The 18,931-nt window shown below is 27.5% G+C and overlaps 1 protein-coding gene across 1 annotated transcript; it reads left to right on the forward strand.

The window, feature by feature from the left end:
- The first annotated feature begins 11,568 nt into the window (after window positions 1-11,568).
- On the forward strand, window positions 11,569-13,666 carry Nf-YA (nuclear factor Y-box A). Its single transcript, XM_014435101.3, has one exon. The coding sequence runs from the start codon at window positions 11,960-11,962 to the stop codon at window positions 12,866-12,868; it is 909 nt and encodes a 302-aa protein (XP_014290587.1). The 5' UTR covers window positions 11,569-11,959; the 3' UTR covers window positions 12,869-13,666.
- The last annotated feature ends 5,265 nt before the right edge of the window (window positions 13,667-18,931 follow it).

Consider the following 18,931-nt stretch of genomic DNA (forward strand, 5'->3'; position numbering starts at 1 on the left):
CTCACCTCCCTACCTAACTATATCCATCCATGTCGCAAGATACCTTCTTTCGTAGTACTCCTGTTGAAGGAGCCAATTAATAATATTTTGTTTTCAAATAGCAATGGGGGGAAAAAAGAATTAAAAACTAGAGTTATCCAATTGTGTTCATACTTTTGTCTTATTTAATTATGTAAATATTTAAATAAATAGTTTAGATGTTTCTCATAATAAAAAGAAAAAAAGGCCATTAAAAACGTAATACTAAATAGGGAATATTCCGTTCCCGGCTAGACAGGAATTTTCTTTGTTGCACTCCTAATTGTCTCTTCAATAAAACACAGTTGCAGAAGGTTTTTATTGCTTATCAATAAAAATGGTATTCCAAGAATCCAAGAGGAGAAAAAGATTAGCTATTTCTCCCCAATTTAGGATTACTTTAATGAAAAGTATCCATAGTTACTAGGCAAAATTGATGAGTCTAACAGCTATAGTTAGGGGAATAAAAAATGGCGGCAGTTGCAAAACTTACATTCGGAGCTCCATAGTGTTGGTTTTAACGATACGGAGCTGTGAATGAAAAATTAATTTTTTTAAATTATTTCAAACAGCCGCCATTTTCTTCCCTAACTATACATTGGCAGATTCATCCATTTTGACTAGAATTGTTAAATAATTTTCATTAATGTAATTGAAAATTGAGGGGAAATAACTTTTGTTTTAACTGGGCTGTTGGACTATAGGTATTGTGGCGTCACACGCCCTATGACATCCTCAATCCTGTGTGCACGCGAATGTCACGGAAACATTTACTTTCATGACAGTGCTTTCGCACAAGATATAGCGTGATAGCTGGTAATACAGTTACAGTAGTGAAGCTCCTGCCATGATAATACTGGCGTATAGCGTTATAGCTGACAGAAAATATCTGAACTACAACCGAAGGCAGCCAGTGATTGGCTCATACTTTTCCCCTAATCCTCTGCCACGCCCCTGAAATAAAATCCGCCTTTTTGACTTCAGTTTTTCTGTCAGCCCCCCTACTCCTGCACTCCTTCCTTGAGGGCTAAAAAGGTTTGTAACTTGGAGCATTACCTAATTACCATAACCTTCCCCCATTACAGAAATGGCTTTTTCATTCAACCTTTATTCATAATTCAAAACGACGTTAAAATAACGTTTCTTTTAAAACCATCAGCCAGATGTCGCTGAGAAGCCGCTATTTGTAAAGCTGAATGATACCAACTCTTGCACGTTAAGGAACTATTTGTCAAATTAATTAGGCTGCCACTTCACAACTATCAGGCGAAGGCTTATCGCGACAAATACTAATTGTTCCACTGATAAGATAGTTTGCTAAATAATCTACCTGCTATAAGAGTTCGTCCCTGAAAGCGATAAGTTCAATAGATGCATCACATATCTCTATTTATATACTCAAATATAACATATAAAATATATATTATACTTGAGGGGATACGGATACCCCCATTTCACAAATTATACAAGTATTCATTTATAATGAGAAGATTGTTGACGGTGGATAATGTATGTAGTACAAAAATAAGTAAAAAACTATTTATTAGTGCTAATGTTTCGGTTAGTATTTCATCAGGGATAAGAACAAAAAACAACATAACAACCAATCAATAAAGGATATACAGAACCATTAGAAAATAAGAAAATAGCTATGATTATAAATACATAAATAGTGTTGACAGATATGAATAGTTTTATAAAAAGATAGAGACTGTATGAGATGAATAATATTAAAATTAAGTAGTAGGAAAGAATAGTTAATAAAATGCATATGAAAATCTAATAAGTAAATATATGTACAAAACGAAAATTATTAAAAATAAAGTAATGAGAGTGGGAAATAAAACGTAATATAGGTAATTAAATATGTAAGTACAATAACATAATTAATGAAATAAAAATATATAGTTATATAATGCAAAAGAAACAAAGAAATATGAATATTTTAATTTAATAATAATAATTTAAATTAAAGTTATGAAAAAAAGAGAGAGAAAGAAAATATATGAAATTAAAGAAATATGTAAGTATAATATCAGAAACAAGTAAACACTCGTCGCTCAAATTGTATAACTGTAATATACATGTATTGTGTAGTTCAGATTGTATTATTTTTTTCAATATAATGTAAGAAGAAAAACAAAGAAATTTCAAGTCTTCATCCTAACATTTTAATTTTTACTTCAATTTAAAATAAAATATTACACGGTGATAAAATAGAACTATTTTATATCAAGGGGAGATTATACATTTAAAATTACCCGTTTGGCACAGTAGTTTTTATTACCTAACAAAGGAATATACCAATACTATGGGTTTATTTCTAATATTACATGAACAATGATGGTGAAAACGTTGTCAATGGAATTAGGAGCTGGTGAAAACTAAATTTCATTAATACTTTCAATACCTTAATAATATGAATGAAAAGTCGTTTTTATTATGTTACTAATGAAACCGCATTCATCTATCTACATTTATATTATATCATTTGATTTATAACAATACTGCTAATTCAAGAAATAAATTTGAGAAATTCAAAATATTTACTTTTTCAAAAAATTTAAATTGTGTATCATATGAAAGGGTTGGGATATAATGTAAAATAATATCTATCTCATATCTCTTCTTTAATTAAGGACGCTTCTACAGAATTCCAAAACCTGTACTCAGTTTTTGAGCCCCTCTATGAAAACTTTACAGCTGTGCAATCCAAAATCGAGGGAATATATCTCTGTAAAATTACACAATTTTCCAAGTCTAAATCAATAGAACATCTGTGCCAGATTTTAAGGAAATCTGAGATAGTAAGGTTCAAAAATGCGTTGAATTGCTCAGTTAGTTAATATTATAGTTTTTAAGCTTTAAAATGCGAGAATGGATAAGGCACTGAATTAGTGATATAGAAAAATAAATGCTTAACCCACGGTACTGATTACAGAAATCTATAGATAGTTCGAATTATATAGATTATACAGTATTCTACGTAATTCATAAAAGTGTTTAGTCAACAATCAGGCATTCATTTTAGGATATGATCGTCGTCCGAAATCAAGGATCATAAATTTTCCTGGAAAACTGACGCGACATAAATTTTTTCAAGAAGTAAAAATTCACAGATTCAATTTTAAAGAAACAGCCATGAAATTTGTAACGAAACAATCAAGAGGAACAACAATAACATAATTAAGTTTAAACAGTTGTATATAATTCTTACATTTGCTTTTTAAACAATTGTAATTCTGATTACGAAAGGATTAAAACTGCTTACAACATCACAACTGTTTAACCACAGCCTTGTCTATTTTGATGCGACCTGCACTCCTCTAAGGAGGTGGCCCACTGCCAAATAGATCTTGAGTCACCCTAGGTATATAAAGAAGTTTCTCTGTTGCGTTGCCGGAGGAATGTCATCTGCATCTGGGACAATCCCAGAGGCTATCGATTCATTACTTTGAGACAGATACAGTAATAATGATCCAGTAGCTAATAACATCGTGTGAACAATGGCACTTGCTGTCGTGGTACTATCTGTGCAAAGTACAACAACTAACAGCCACATAGATACCTTGACAGTGAACTATAGCACCTAGCAATCACATAACAAGAACCTTATAAATGACTTATAACTCTGTAACTATGTTTTATTCATCTTTGTATAGCCTAGAAAAATACAGATAATGACGAACAAACTGAGATTACAAGATATGAAAAAAAAAAAAAATCAGGAATATAGAAATCTTAGTGTACAAAATTAAAGAAAAAAAATACAAACCAATATATAAATAACTAAAAAAGCATATCAAATATAAAGAAAAATAAACTACAGAAAATTATAAATTGGAAAAATAAATAATTATAAAAAGAAGAAAAAATTACAAAACAACTAAAAATTTTGTAATGAACCAAAAGTAAGATTTTTGAAATATTAAACTACGGAACACCATCAAATAAAACCACTTTGAAATAAATATTGCGCAGGTACGCTCACAACCAGCGTGTTAACATGCACTGTCATCCCTTCTCACTGATGTGATAGTAATTACACGACAGATACATGCCAGGTAGATAATGGAGTAGCAATCAATAATATTAGTATATAAATTAATTTCTTGTTCGAGACGGGTTTGTCTATTAATTACAATAAAAAATATCCATACAGTCTTAACAGGTAGAGTGGGTAGCTCATTGGTAAGACACTGTGCTATAAACTCAAAGGACTCAGGTTCGAATTCGGTTATGGCAGATAATTATTTTCTGTTTTACTATACCCGTGAGTAAGACCTCTGCATTCGGAAGCCATCTTAGCACAACCGTTGGTCTTGTAACAGTACTTCCTTAGAAAATACTGCACTTAACCCTTCATGTCACTTAACCCTTTATTAATAAGATTGTAATAGTGTAAACTGAATACAATCATGAGTTAAAAAGAGATTAATGACGAAATATTAATTTGAATTGTACGAAAAGTGGCCATTAAATAACTATTTAAGTATATTTATGTAAAAAAAAAAAAAAAAAAAAAATAGAATCGACACCTGAAGACAGAGGGACAGTCGTGAGGAATGTTTTATTAACTTAAAATTAATAAAAAATAAAAAGTTGAATTAATAACGCCACTCAATAACATAAATAGAAAAAAAAAATCTGGAAATAACGAAAAAGAAAAATACTCAACATCATAAATAACTTTTATTTTTGTTTAAATTCCTGTTTTATTAGAAAAAACAACATGGATGACTTACTTCATGGTGGTGTTAAGTACATTTTTACTAACTTTATGAAACATACAATTAAATTTTCTGACTTTTAGGAAAATAATAACTGTTCCACTCAAACTAATAATTGAAAATATAATTTTCCTAAAAGAGATGTACGCGGGTAAGGTAGTAAGATTCAATGAGTGCAATTATTCGTCATATACTCATCTCTAAAAATAATGGGGAGGGGGGCGAATAAAAAAGAACCCTTATTAGATTCCATCCCTCCTATTATAACTTACAGTTTTCCATTTTAATAATCCCATAATGTAAGTTGAAAATAAATCAAAGAAGGCCTCTTAGTCAGCTCTTATATTTTTGTATTTATTATGTGTATTGTATGTATTTATTTACAACAATTAGGTTTATGCTCAATTTTCAAGTTTCGTTTACAATAATTTATTGTGATTATAAGTAATACAAATTTTAAAAGTAATCATGCAAGTATTGTATCATTGAAATATACCGATTGTAAGGTCCACTGTGAGGCCTCTAATAGACCGCAATGTTGTATTTATGGTATATCATTATATACTATATACACTTATACTATTTAATATACAACTGTAAACTTCAGAAACTATCGGTATATCAATACAACATGATGAGATAAGTTTATCCTCGACTGAAGGAGCTTTAGAGGAGCTAGACTACATTAAAGTTGGCTAATCAAACTAAGCTTATTCAAATGAGGACCTGAGCTAGCATATATAAACTCTCTAAAACCATAAACTTTTATGAACTTTCAGGTTGTGTTGACAAAGCCATTCAATAATTTTTTTATTAAAACATTACTTTGCTTTATTTGATAACTGACCAACAGGTAAGAACTCGACTACAATTATTTCAGCCGGCAGCGTTGGCAAAGCTAAATAGCCTAGGGGTGCCCCCGCCAAGGGCGCAATATTAATCATGAAACCATTTTTATTTTCAAATTTAAGTTTAGCTTTTCTTTGGCAGTGTGTTTTTATACTAAAACAAGCAATTTAACTTAAATTCTAAAAAAATGTTCATACACTCGGGGATTGGAGGGTGCTGATTTTTCAAACAGGCAGAAGGGTCAGTTTCTTTGACCTTGGTTCCTAACAAGTATTGGACAGTCTATCACCCTATAAAGGAGAGTAACGATGGTACGGGAGTATGAAGTCTTTTGAAAGATAATTTAAGAATAATTATGAAGCTTTCGAAGTATAAAGCAACAGAAATATTCAGATCGTTGACAGACCTTCTGTATTTAAAGAAGGAAGATGGTACTGTACGATAAAAAAAATAAAATAAATAAAACAGTACAAAAATCTTTATTAAGTACCAAAGTTTTGCTAAACTTAGCAGAACTTTATCAGGGCTAAGAACAAGATACAAAATCTGGTACAGTGCGCGCATAAAACAAGTTTCACTTACTAACCTAGTTATGTCTCTTAAAACAGTTACTTCACGAAAACACCTATTTGAAGTTTTTCACTATTGCAATATTTCCCCTTACTATATATTCCATAATAGATAAGTGAAAGTAAAAAACTTTTTTTTTTTTTTATTATTTATTTATTGTAATTTACAACTGTACAAAATAATACAAAAGGTAAATATGTAGTATGTTTCATATACACTTGAAAATCTTGGAAAGGAACCACCCATTGGTGGTACTTCAAACATTAATTTAAACTAGAAGGTCCCGTGGCCATCTTCAAGTAAAAAACTAAAAATATTGTAATAACGTAAGAGTATAATTATAATTATATTAAAATGAGTAGGGTGAATTAAAGGGAATATAAATAAAATCACTATAAATAAAAAATATATAAATAATTTTTATTACTATTATATTATAAAAAAATAATAAATAACAGTAATAAAATGAACAGGTGGGAGTGGTAATAAATAGATTAATAGATACACGAAAAGTAAAAACAAACATAGTAAAACATAAAAGACGGAAGAAAATAAGATAAGAGTAAATATATCAATTAGCAATATGAAGGTCAAGACAAGAGAAAAAAAGGACAAATCAGGATACTAACCTTCAGTCAAGTATGCCTCAGAATGAAGATGGAGGAGTGGGGGGATATTAAAATGACAGTTGAGATATAAAAGCGAAAAATTAATTATAATAAAAAATGAAGCAGATATTAAATAATAATACAGATATGAAAAAGGATGAAATATACTAAAAAATGATAATAATAAACAATGAAAAATAAAATATACAAAGTTGAAGAGATGTGCAAAGGTGATTTTATTTTATATAATACTTATATGATAAAAGGACACAAGTACTATGTTATAATTAACACAGTACTTTTAAATAAGAGTAAGTAATATTAAATAAAAAAGGGTAGATATGAGAGGATAATAAGTAATTTTGCTTCTAAAACTCAGAGCAAAAGAGAAAAAAAATAGTTTAAAAAATAAATGATAAAAAACGAAACGGAAAGAAAAGTGAAAAAAAAAAAAGAAAAATAAAGTTCTAGGAAGATATATCAGATAGCATTTGTTAAGACATGTTATGTTTCCAGGATTGGTGCTTTGGTTTTAAACAATATTTTTATGAGTTTTTTACTCATATATTCAAAGAATGTAAATCATTAAAATTTTATTTGTAAAGAAAAATTAACTCAATTTTATCCTGAAAAAATCGAAAAACCTTTTTTACCAAGTCCATAAGTACAGGAACTAAGTACTTGAAAAAATGATTAGTACAATCAATTCTAATTAAAACCTTTTATCTTAAAATATATTGGTAATTACTCAAAAAGACAAATTCACGCTCTTATCATTAAAAATTCTCTACAATACAATAGTTTTCTGTTTACTCATGACTTTTTTTATTTTATTTTTTATAACAATAAAAACAAAATAGTTTAGGAACTAAATATTTTTTAATTCACCCCACTTACTATACTAAGCTCATCGTTCGTCACGATATGTTTTAGAATTATATAATGATGGTTGTCCGTATGTTAATGCAAGAACGGGTGGTTAGAAATAACAGTTATAAAGTAGAGTTAAATTTTTTAAAAATTCTAAATTTTTTTTCAGACCTCCATCCTGTCCATCCTCTTCAAATCCCAAAATTCTTGTGTTATCTGATGTATTTTTGGAAAATTTTACTACTCTTAAGTGACTTTCTTATGGTCATATTTAATAATGTTAGCATAAATTTCCTTTTTCTCAAAACTTGTTGAAACCATTAAATCATGTAATCATATAATGTAAGATTTTAATCTTATATGATTGCATTTATAAAAAGAAGAACTTTTTGATTAAAATAAATAAGTGAGGTAGGTTGATGATTAAAATTGGCTTTTTTCGTTGGGTATGGATGCTGTTGCATATTGCACATTGCATCTAACTTTTTAATTATGAACTAATTCATAGCTTGAAAATCCTTTTTATCAATATCACCAAGGTATTTCCAGCTATTAATTAATTTGAAAGAAGAAAAATAATAGCATTGATCAAATTATACTAAACGTAATTTCCATTTGCGTTGAATATTCAAAAAATTCTTTCAAGAGAATTATTTTTTTAAATAACAATCATGCCCTGAAATTTTACTATTAATTCTATAATAGTCTCAAAATTTTAATGTTTTTTTTTAATCTAATAATTTAAAATCTTTTTCATTTTTGTCAATGCACATTTTAATTATAATTTTTTTTTTCCAATTTCTGTATAATTTTTTTGTAATTCTCTGTAATTTCTGTATTATTTTTTTTTTAATATTGTATAATTTATTGCAGAACTTGATTAATTCGGTGATTTTTTTTTTTGGAAAATCCGTACATCTTGAAAATATGGAACGGTGCAACGGTGCATCATAAAACTTTCACTTACCAACCAACTTATGTTCCCAAGTTTTGAGTAGAGAGGTAGATTCGTGTTCAAGTTATCGCTATTTTAGAGATTAAAAAAATAAATAAGACAATAAAAGGGGAAAATTTTTAACAAAATATTTTTTTTCCTGTTGCTATAAAAATACATATTTAGGGTTCTTAAGACGGAAATAACAAAGATTTATTTTTTTCCCGCCAAGAATACAAAAGTATAACAAAATATAAACACGTGCTTGCAACCGGGAAAAATCGTGTGATCTCAGCTTTTACTGTTTGAATCAGAGGTGTCATTTTTTCCTTTCTTCTCCTTTAGTTATTCATAAAATTCTGTAGTATTTTGTATATATCCATTGCTATTATTGCTAGCAATGAAAACTGCTTTTTCTTCATGGTTTTATGTTTAACCTTATTTTTAAATTCTTTATGGAAGCGAGACGTGACCTTTTACACTAAGGGATGAACAGCGCCTTAAGGTTTTAGAAAATAAAATATTATGTAAAATATTTGGACTGAAACAGGATGAATTGACGGGATAATTTAGAAGGCTAAACAACACTGAATTGAGGGAACTACACTCGGTAAATATTATTCAAGTTATAGCATTGCAGCGTGTAAGGTTGTAGATAGATCGAAACGTAGATGGGAGGATTGCGTTAAAACTGATTTAGTAGAATCTGTTTTGGAGGGGCATCACTGGAAAGATGAATGTAGAGAGCGATTGGTGGTATCGGCATAGAACCTTCGCGTTTGTTAGGCCTTTATTACTAAAATAAAGGCCTTATCATTATTTCACCCTTTCCAGACTATTTTTATATGAGGATAAAACCTATCTGCTATTGAAGACCAATTACTCATTGATTTAACGAGTTTAATCAAAATCATTACAGCTTTGAAAAAAACCTAAAACAACATTTGAAAAATCAATTATATAAAGTGATACTTACGATTCGTCTATTTTATCGAAAAGGTTGCTGTCCCATCTTAGGCATATACCTGCCTTAAATTTATAATCTCAGCTTCGTACGACTTTTTAAGCTAAGGAGTTCATAGACACACAGACCATTTAGTGAGGCTACATTGTTTGGGCTCAGGGGATCTCAAAAAATATTTCCGTCTAAAACTCGAATTTGAAAGATATTTCAAAATCGTAATACTTTCCCTAAATGTATATTCCATATATAGGTAAGAGAAAATAAAAAACACGAATATAAATTCATGAAATTCTAAATGTTTGATGTTTCAATAAACATCAAAAACTTCCACAACACAACTTTATAAAAGGATGTGCAAAGTTGAGACTGACTTAGCAGGTCGCCTCCAGCATCATACTTCAGAGCCATCTTAATATCGATTGCGGCTGTTGCAAGTAGTTGCTCAAGCATCCGTCACAGCCTAACCTAGTGCCATTTTATGCATAAATTATTTTGAAAAAATTAATGTATAACCGATTTTCTTTTTAAACTAATTCATCAGTAGTTAATTTGATTTACGTTTCAATACATTTCTATATTAAAGCTCTAGTCTGAAGTGAACTAAGAAATAATAAAATGAGAAATTTTCTTATTTCATCGTTCACAAACAATAATTTCATAATCTAATAGTAAAGATTCTAAAACATCTAAAGTAAATATACCAATAAGGAATATTTCAATTTAAATTGATATTTTTTTTAAATACAATAATTTACAACTGATTGTTCAATTATTTAGGTCATTTGAAGAAAAGGTTTTAACATTTAATGAATAAAAAAACAAAATTTACCAACTTAGAGAAAACTATCTTCTTCCAGTTTTAACACACAAGAACCATCTTTAATGATTAAGGAATAAAATACTTTAATTGACTTTCGTAGTTAAAACCATTTAACCTTGATTGGAGTCCTTGATTTCACATAAATGAGTAATTGTCAGCCATTTTGAACCGAAACTAATATTTTTTCCATAATTACATTTACTTTTAATAGTCCTATATTTAAATCAATAACAATAACTCTTCTAACCATATTAATTTGTATTATTATAAAATTAAAAGAGACAAATCTCATGTATTGGACTTTACATAACTTTATGTTGTTAAAGTCAATCATAATTATCAGGAAATAGTAACTAAAAAAATAATTGAGTTGGTTTATAGTTATGGATATTTAACAGTAAAAATGTACGGCGTAATCTTGAATTCATAAGGTTACGATGCGAAACGATTTGAAACTTTTTCATAACTAATAAAAAAAAGATTGAAACTAACTGCATTATTATCTATAACCACACTCCCGCTATCGTAATAGGTAAACTGTTGCATTTCCAGTGCAGCCACCACACTGACAACCGTCTGTTCGACTAAACTAAATTATATTTCTATTAAATTAAAGTTAATTTAAGATAATAAAACGTTTAAAATGAAAAGATAAATATATTCGAATATTATATCCTTGGTTTAAATCAATTATTTGCCATTTTTTTGCAATAAATCAAAGAAAAAAGTACATATAGCAGATTTTTTTAAAAAATTTATGTTTCACTTATTCCATAGACTCTAGCGTGGACTGTGGTTATTTTTTGATAACTCGACTAGCTTTAGGACACCTATAGAGAAAGAAACCACAGGCTACGTAATATATTTAGAATATAACCAAGTAAAAGATAAATCAAAAAATGAGAGGTGCCACTATTCAAGAAAAGCAGTGATATTTTGATATAAATCAAAAGTGTTTCGTTAATAACCTGGTATGAATAATTTATGTTTACGTTTTTAATATTAAAATATAAAAAATAATACACAATGCGATCTTACACCATAAACTTTAAATTGATCATTATATTTAAAAAATGATACAAAAACATATGACGAAGTTTAATATTAAAACATATTTCAAATAAAATGAAAAATAATAAATTATTTAGTATAAATGAATAATTTTTAAAAATTACAATTTAAATAATTACGAATTAAAACTACCCGCGGGCGGCGCCGTGCTGATTACGTATTGACCCGCAGCGCTAGCGTCGCCAACATAACCCCTGGTTCTAGAACAGTGCGGCCGTAGTAACAGTTCGTGTAGGTTATTTGGTTTTATTTATACATCAATTTTGTGGTTTTTGTTCGATTTGATGGGATGGTTGTTCCATTATAATATGGATACAATGTATAGTGTACAGTGTTGTGAATTGTGTGTGTAAGAAATGTCAACTTTATGATACCTATACAATGGAGCCTCTGTTTACTATTAGCATCTAGCAGGGAGTTAAAACCTTTGTTTAGAGACTGCTTTAGACATTTTATTAGTTCTCTTCGGATATTTTCGCCTTTATATTCGAGTTGGAACGTGAAAAATATTATTAGAGGACTCAAATGACTGTCATGCAATCAATACCCACCACTGCAAGCCCCCAGCAACTTCAAGTTATTCAAGGTACAAATGGTCAGCAAATTGTAGTCCACCCTATAGGTCAAAATGGTCAAACTATACAGCTAGCATCTCCAGGACAATTACAAGTAGTTCCAATACAAGCTATTCCTAGTAATAGGCAACAGTTAGTGATACAACAACCGCAGGCTGCACAAATACTGCAAACTGCTGATGGGCAAACATTTATATATCATCCACCAGTTCAAATAGATAGTGGTAATCCTGTACAACAAGCACAACCTACCTTGATTAATATTAATGGAAGTATCGTTCAACTTGCACCTGTGGGCACTGCACCAGCAACAGTTCAAGCAGCAACTGTACAGCCAACCACTACAGGGACTGTTGCTCAATCCCAACAGAACATTGTCATTCTTGGAAGTGAAAATAAACAAAATACCGCCACAACGACATCACAGTACACCAGAGTGCCTGCACAAACACCTGCGACAGAGTATCTCGAGGAAGAGCCACTATATGTTAATGCAAAACAGTACAAGAGGATATTAAAGAGAAGACAAGCCAGGGCGAAACTGGAAGCTGAGGGTAGGATACCTAAAGTTAGGCAAAAATATCTCCACGAATCAAGACATAAACACGCAATGAACAGGATTCGAGGGGAAGGCGGCCGTTTCAACCCTGGGTCGGTAAAGAAGCTAAAAGAAAAAGATGGTGATCAAACACACTTGCAGCAGAATCAGTTATTAAGGACAAGACTTCAAGGTATCACTGTGTCCAGTGCGAGTCACATCTCTGCCGCAGACCTGGAAACTTCTCTCATTATTGATGGGACTACCGCGTCAGTAATACCAGATCTCATAGATCCACTAGCGGCAGTGACCCGTGATTAATGTAAATATTATTAATAAGTATGCACATTTTAATTTTTATCATCACTACGAGTATATATATAAACATATGTATATTTTATCGTTTTAGACTTTATACTTCACCGGATGAAGTTATTTAGGAAAATAATTATTTATAAACACAAAAAAAATAGTGTAAAAATGTAATTTATTAAATAAATATAAAATTTATAGGAATAAGCAGTTTATTTTTCTGTCGTTTTTAACGGCCTTTTTTTATAACTTTGATAAGTATTTATATTAAAACTTATCGAATAGAAAAAGTGATTGAATTTGTGAAATTAAAAAAAAAATCAATTTTCTGTACCTGCTTAATAGATATTAGTAATCTACAAGTCTTTAAAATCATTTAAAGGTGTTACTGTATCGGAATTGTGTTGTGAATGATGATGAAATTTTGTAATTTAACAGTTATATTTTTTTAAATGAGTTTCTGTGATGTTTTCAAAAGAGCCCTGAGGTGTGCAAGAATTATTAAACTTTTTTAGGGATACCAGTGATTCGACTAAATTGTATTAACATAGGACTGTGGTGACGACAGAAGTTTTTAATGTATTAACAACATTTCGTTTTGTCTTATTCCTTTGTAAATTAATTAGATATATTGTCCTATTTTTAAGTAATGCAAAAGCAATAAGTTTAAAACTATTTGATTCTTTTGTAAACTGTTAAGACTTGATTTTTTTCTGTTATTCATTTTAAGTTGTAAAAATATTGTTGGGCTCTTCATGATGTTCAAGTTTTATTGAAATTCGCAAGGTAAATATAACGTTTACTAAGAAAAAATGTTTTTATTTAAATTGATTTATTAACCTTTCACCTCCTGATATTGTTAAGTTTTCTTCATTTATGAGTGTTGAGGGTTTATTAGTATTCAGAGAACTTAAATTTATTTATTGGATTAATAAATAACCAGTAATAATAAAGAACCATTTCAAATTGATGCATCAAATAAGAGCAAAGTTAAATATTTTCTGGATAAAATTTTTTTTTTAAATTTTCAAAGCGAAGTCATTTACTGAAAGTCATCAGTAAAACTTATTTTAACTGAATACAATCCTTCACTAATCATTCATACAAATGATTAGTTAACAGAGTAACAACATATCTATGACTTGGATTCCTATCGAAGTTCAACGTAAGTTAATATTTCAGGACTTGGTTTTATGGTTAAGAAATAATACCTGTATTTATTAAAACACAGCTTATTCTAATTCAGATAACGATATTTCTTTTAACTTAACACATTTGAATTCTTTGTATTAAACAATATTATAAAACAGAAATCATTATTTTGACTTATATTAGCTTTGGATGTATCAAACAAATTATTATGAGGAAAATATAGATAACAACTTTTTTGAAGATGGCTATTGAACTATTAGTTTGAACTAAAAATTGAAGTAATTTGACTAAATTGAAAGAAATTGTAAACAGTCAGATTTAATTTTGTTTAAAGATATTTAGCTTTTAACATAATGATTAATACAAACATAAATAATGGTAAATATATGTTCTTAATATTTTAACTTCTTCAGTTGCAATTCTTTTTCTATGGGAATTACAGAAATTAAATTTATTACATTATACGCTTATAGATATACTTATTTATATTTCTTTTAGCTTAAAGATGTGACAGCTCTTGCACTGTCAATATCTATGGTTTATCTAAACTATACATGTTTGAAAAACTTCAATTAATAGAAAGAAATGAGAATAAAGGAAAATATGCAGAAGAAGGAAATTGTTACCTCAGTATTCACAATGTTGCTATTAGACAATATAATGTTTTTGCCAACTATATAATTAACTTTTTTTTTTTTTTTTTCCTGACCTAGAAAAATAAACATAAACAAATTAAATATATACAATAAAAATGGATGTATAATTAACTCAATATTTCTGAAGTTTTATGAACTGTCAACCAAACTTATGAACTGAGAATGGATATAAAGTAGTAAAACGCCCAAATGTGAAGTGCAAAAACCCCCATATGGAATGTAAAAAAAAATAAAAAATTAGTGACACTATACACTTTTTAAATTTAATTTTAGTTTGATATTAAAAACAATTGTAAATTAAGTTTAATAAAAAATAATTCTCTTCAATAATAATAAAGGAATGAAAAATTTTAAGGTATAGAAGAAAAATAAAATAAACAAATATTTTTATAAATGAAACTATATATGGCATCATTAACATTGAAAAAAATAATAATTTGATTTTATCTTAAATCAAAAACATATTACACTTAGAAAATTATAAATAAAAAATTTCTTTGTCTGTGAAAATCAATGAGAACATTAAGAAAACAGGAAAACATGAGAAATATAACTTTTATCAAATTTAAAAAAAAAAAAAAAAAAACATTTGGAATAAAAATAGACTGTACACTGATGAAAAAAATAAAAAAACAAAATGAAATATTAAAAAATATTTTTATTTTAAATTTAGTTCTATGTAATTTTCTATCTCTTAAATAGTTGTATGAATTGAAGATGTTTCTACATCAGGGGAAGTAAGCGACACATCACATTGTTTTCCTCCAGTCATTAGTCAATACTTACATTATATTTTCTCTTTAAGTATCTATTCTTAAATTATAATTTTATAAAATTGAAATATAAATTATTTTTCTATAGTAAAAAAGAAAATTCTTATTAAAATATTCAAATTGTGTGCATTTATCCACATATATTAAAAATAAAAGTTATTTTAACTGTAAAACATTTGGAATTCTGTTTGCATGTTAGTAAAAACATGCCAACTAATTTTTTTTTTTCAGTGTTCCGTCAAATATATGTCATTAAATCAATAAAATACGTTTTCGGTAACAAGGAGCAAAATAAAAAATTAATTACCAGAACTGATTTAGAAAAAGAAACGAATTAATTTAGAGAATGTACACGTAAAAAAAGAAGTACTCCTTATATTCAGGAATAAAGATAATTTAGTAAGGTATCTAATGAATAGATGGTGATATTTATGTAAGCAAGGAGACGTTCAGTTCTCTGTATTTTGATTTAAACATTTTAAATGTAGTTGATTATTTTAAACTTATCATTTTCCTTACATTCCTTAATTGTGGCAGTTAAAAATTAGAGAACTTTATAGTTTCAGGAAAAAGGCTACTAAAAGTATTTAATAATTTATTAACTATTTTTCATGTAAAAAAGATATTGTCAATGATATTTAGAAATTAAATTTCTTATAACTAACTGCTAATGTTTCGTTCCAGTATTATATTAAATTAAATAGAAATTATTGTGAAAAAAAAATAAACATAATGACTTAATATTATTGTTGTGTTTTAATGATGTTATAATGTATTTATTGAATTTTTGGCACCATGAATTTTGTGAGAACTTCTGTTTGTATTCTTTTTGATAAGAAATGAAAATAATCATTAAATAAATAGAATCACCCCACAAAATTATTTGATATTTTAATAAAATAAATTGATTTAAAAAAATCAATTTATTTTTCTGCTCACAACAATATTTTCATTACTTGAAATTTTCTTTACAAAACATTAAAAATTACAATGAAATTAATCGCTTTTATATTAAGTAATACTTAGAAAAATATTAACGAAAGGTAATAAGTATTTGGATTGAAGAAACTCGATTCAATATATTTGGAATTTGTATGTTTAATTTTATAAAACAAGTTACAAATTAGTTACTTCTTTAATAGATTGGTGTTTGTTTATATTCATAAATTTATTGTTATCAGCATTTTTGATAATTTAATGTAAATGCCAATATGAGGCTTTCTGACCAAAACATTTCTTTAAATTATTGTATATGAAATTTTCTTATATTGATAAACACATTTGATTTTTTTCTCAAAATAAAAATCACGAAACTTATATTTTAATTGTTAACTGTTTATAAGTTAATAATTTAAAATAATATTTTGTGCAATATCCATTATTTTTGACTGCTACTTGTAAAGTTCTCATTATTGATTTTACAAAATCTTTTTACATCAGCAAAAAAAAAACCCTAAACATTTATTCATAAAAAATTATTTTAAAAATCTTTTTTACTTATAATAATATACATTGAAAAGGGTAAAAAAAAAGAGTTCCCATAGGGCTTTTATAAAAAAAAAAAATTGGATAGACTAGTATGGGGCAAAATATTTCCAGTTTTTAGAAATATTATAAATAAACTACGCCTTTATTATCTTTGTTATGAGCTAAAAATTGTTGTTACGTTGGAAATATTGTTGATGCATATTACATACATACATATGTCGAAGTAGAATATGAAATACTACCTATGTCCAGACCTCTTAATCATGCCATGCATGATTAACGTTTCCTGAATAATCAAATAAAGTTTCCTTTTATGATATTAAAGTTGTTAAAAATATTCTGCATTTAAGTATTTTTTTTCTCAGTAAATAAACTAATAAATTAAAATTTTTTTTTGCAGGCCATTTTCTCTGATGGAAATGGTGATTTAAACTTCTACATTTAAAATAATTTTTATAAAACATCTTTTTTATTTCCCAAGTAATATTTTCTGTTATCATATATGTAGAATATAATACAATATTTATATACATTTTTTTTTTTTAAATAGTTATTTGAAGTTGTTCATAACTTATAATAGATGATTTTTAATTTACACTCAACGTTCTAACTAAATTATTCTCAGTAATAGTAGAAAATGTTCAGCTCATTCGTATATTACATCTTAATCATAAAGAGCTATAATTTTCTAAACAAAAATAACTTATTTTCATTGTAATAATAACTTTCATGGATTTTGAAACAATAAAACTTATGCATATTTATTTTTTTATTAAACTTTAAGAAAGAACACAAACATCTTTCAGGTTGTAGAATACAACTGGGTAATATGTTTAGTACTGATCATAGGCCACATATCTTCAAATGTGATTCCTGTCCATTTATTTTTATTTCATTGAAGTCATAAATAGAGATAGGGTTGTTAGAACTATCACCAGAGTAGAGATAACTCTAAATGATTTATAGCTATGATTTATGTTTCCTTAGTATGATTTGTTTTTAACATTAAAAAACATAAAATTTAAGGCCGTATCATTTTCAATGAAAGGAACTAATCGATAAACCTTGCACAGTGATGCCCATAGTTATGATTATTATTATATTATCTTTAGCTCACATATTCCAAAGTTAAAGGCTGATTATAAAAATATTTGAAATATCACAATAATTCACGAACATATCAAGTATACAAAATGAAACCCAGGAAACAAATACCATTATGGTAGTTGTCATTTTGTGATCAGCTATACAGAGTTACATGTATGAACTCATATATTGTAACTTTCAGGAAGTATGTTTTTATTACTTTTCTCATATATTTTTTTAAAGTTCTAATTGATATGGAGACTTATATTTTTGCAAGTAAAATGCATTTTTTCTTAAATCTATGTAAACACCACAAAAGGTATCAAGAGTGTATTTTTAGTATTTATTGTTTTAAATATAAATAATTGTTTGCACTGCTATAATAAAGTTCCAAAAGGTTTATTTGCTGAAACTTTATTATATTTATTTACAGGAATCAATTTACACCCTTTATTAACATTTGAACAACATTTTGGGCTCTCTGCCCATTATGTATTATATATTATAATTAATTATAATATATGATTTCTCTATTATATTTTTTTCTGTATACACCTTTACATACGAAATTCAATATTTAAATATATATATATATATATACTTCATTTCACTTATATATAACTATTTATAAATCTGAAATGTTTCTTGAGATTGAGCCAAAATATCTTTGTAATTGTTCTAATTTTTTTCCCTTAACTTATTATCAATTTGTGAACATGTGTCATTTTTAATTAAAAATTATTTTTATATATTCTCAAATAAATATAAGTCTTATTTTTATTTTATTTTTTTTATTAACAAGCTTATTTTTTAATATTTTATAATTGCTGTTTTCATACAGTTCTTGTCTAAAACAGTTTTTTCAATTTATAAATTATTTTTATTTCAAGTGATTATTGACATATTATTATTATATT

This window comes from Halyomorpha halys, unplaced genomic scaffold (assembly GCF_000696795.3).
Source record: "Halyomorpha halys isolate HHAL.00 unplaced genomic scaffold, Hhal_1.1 Scaffold1515.1, whole genome shotgun sequence".
Lineage (NCBI taxonomy): Eukaryota > Metazoa > Arthropoda > Insecta > Hemiptera > Pentatomidae > Halyomorpha > Halyomorpha halys.

Coding starts and splice junctions, on each gene's coding strand:
- Nf-YA (XM_014435101.3), top strand. CDS start 11,960: ATGACTGTCATGCAATCAATACCCACCACTGCAAGCCCCCAGCAACTT.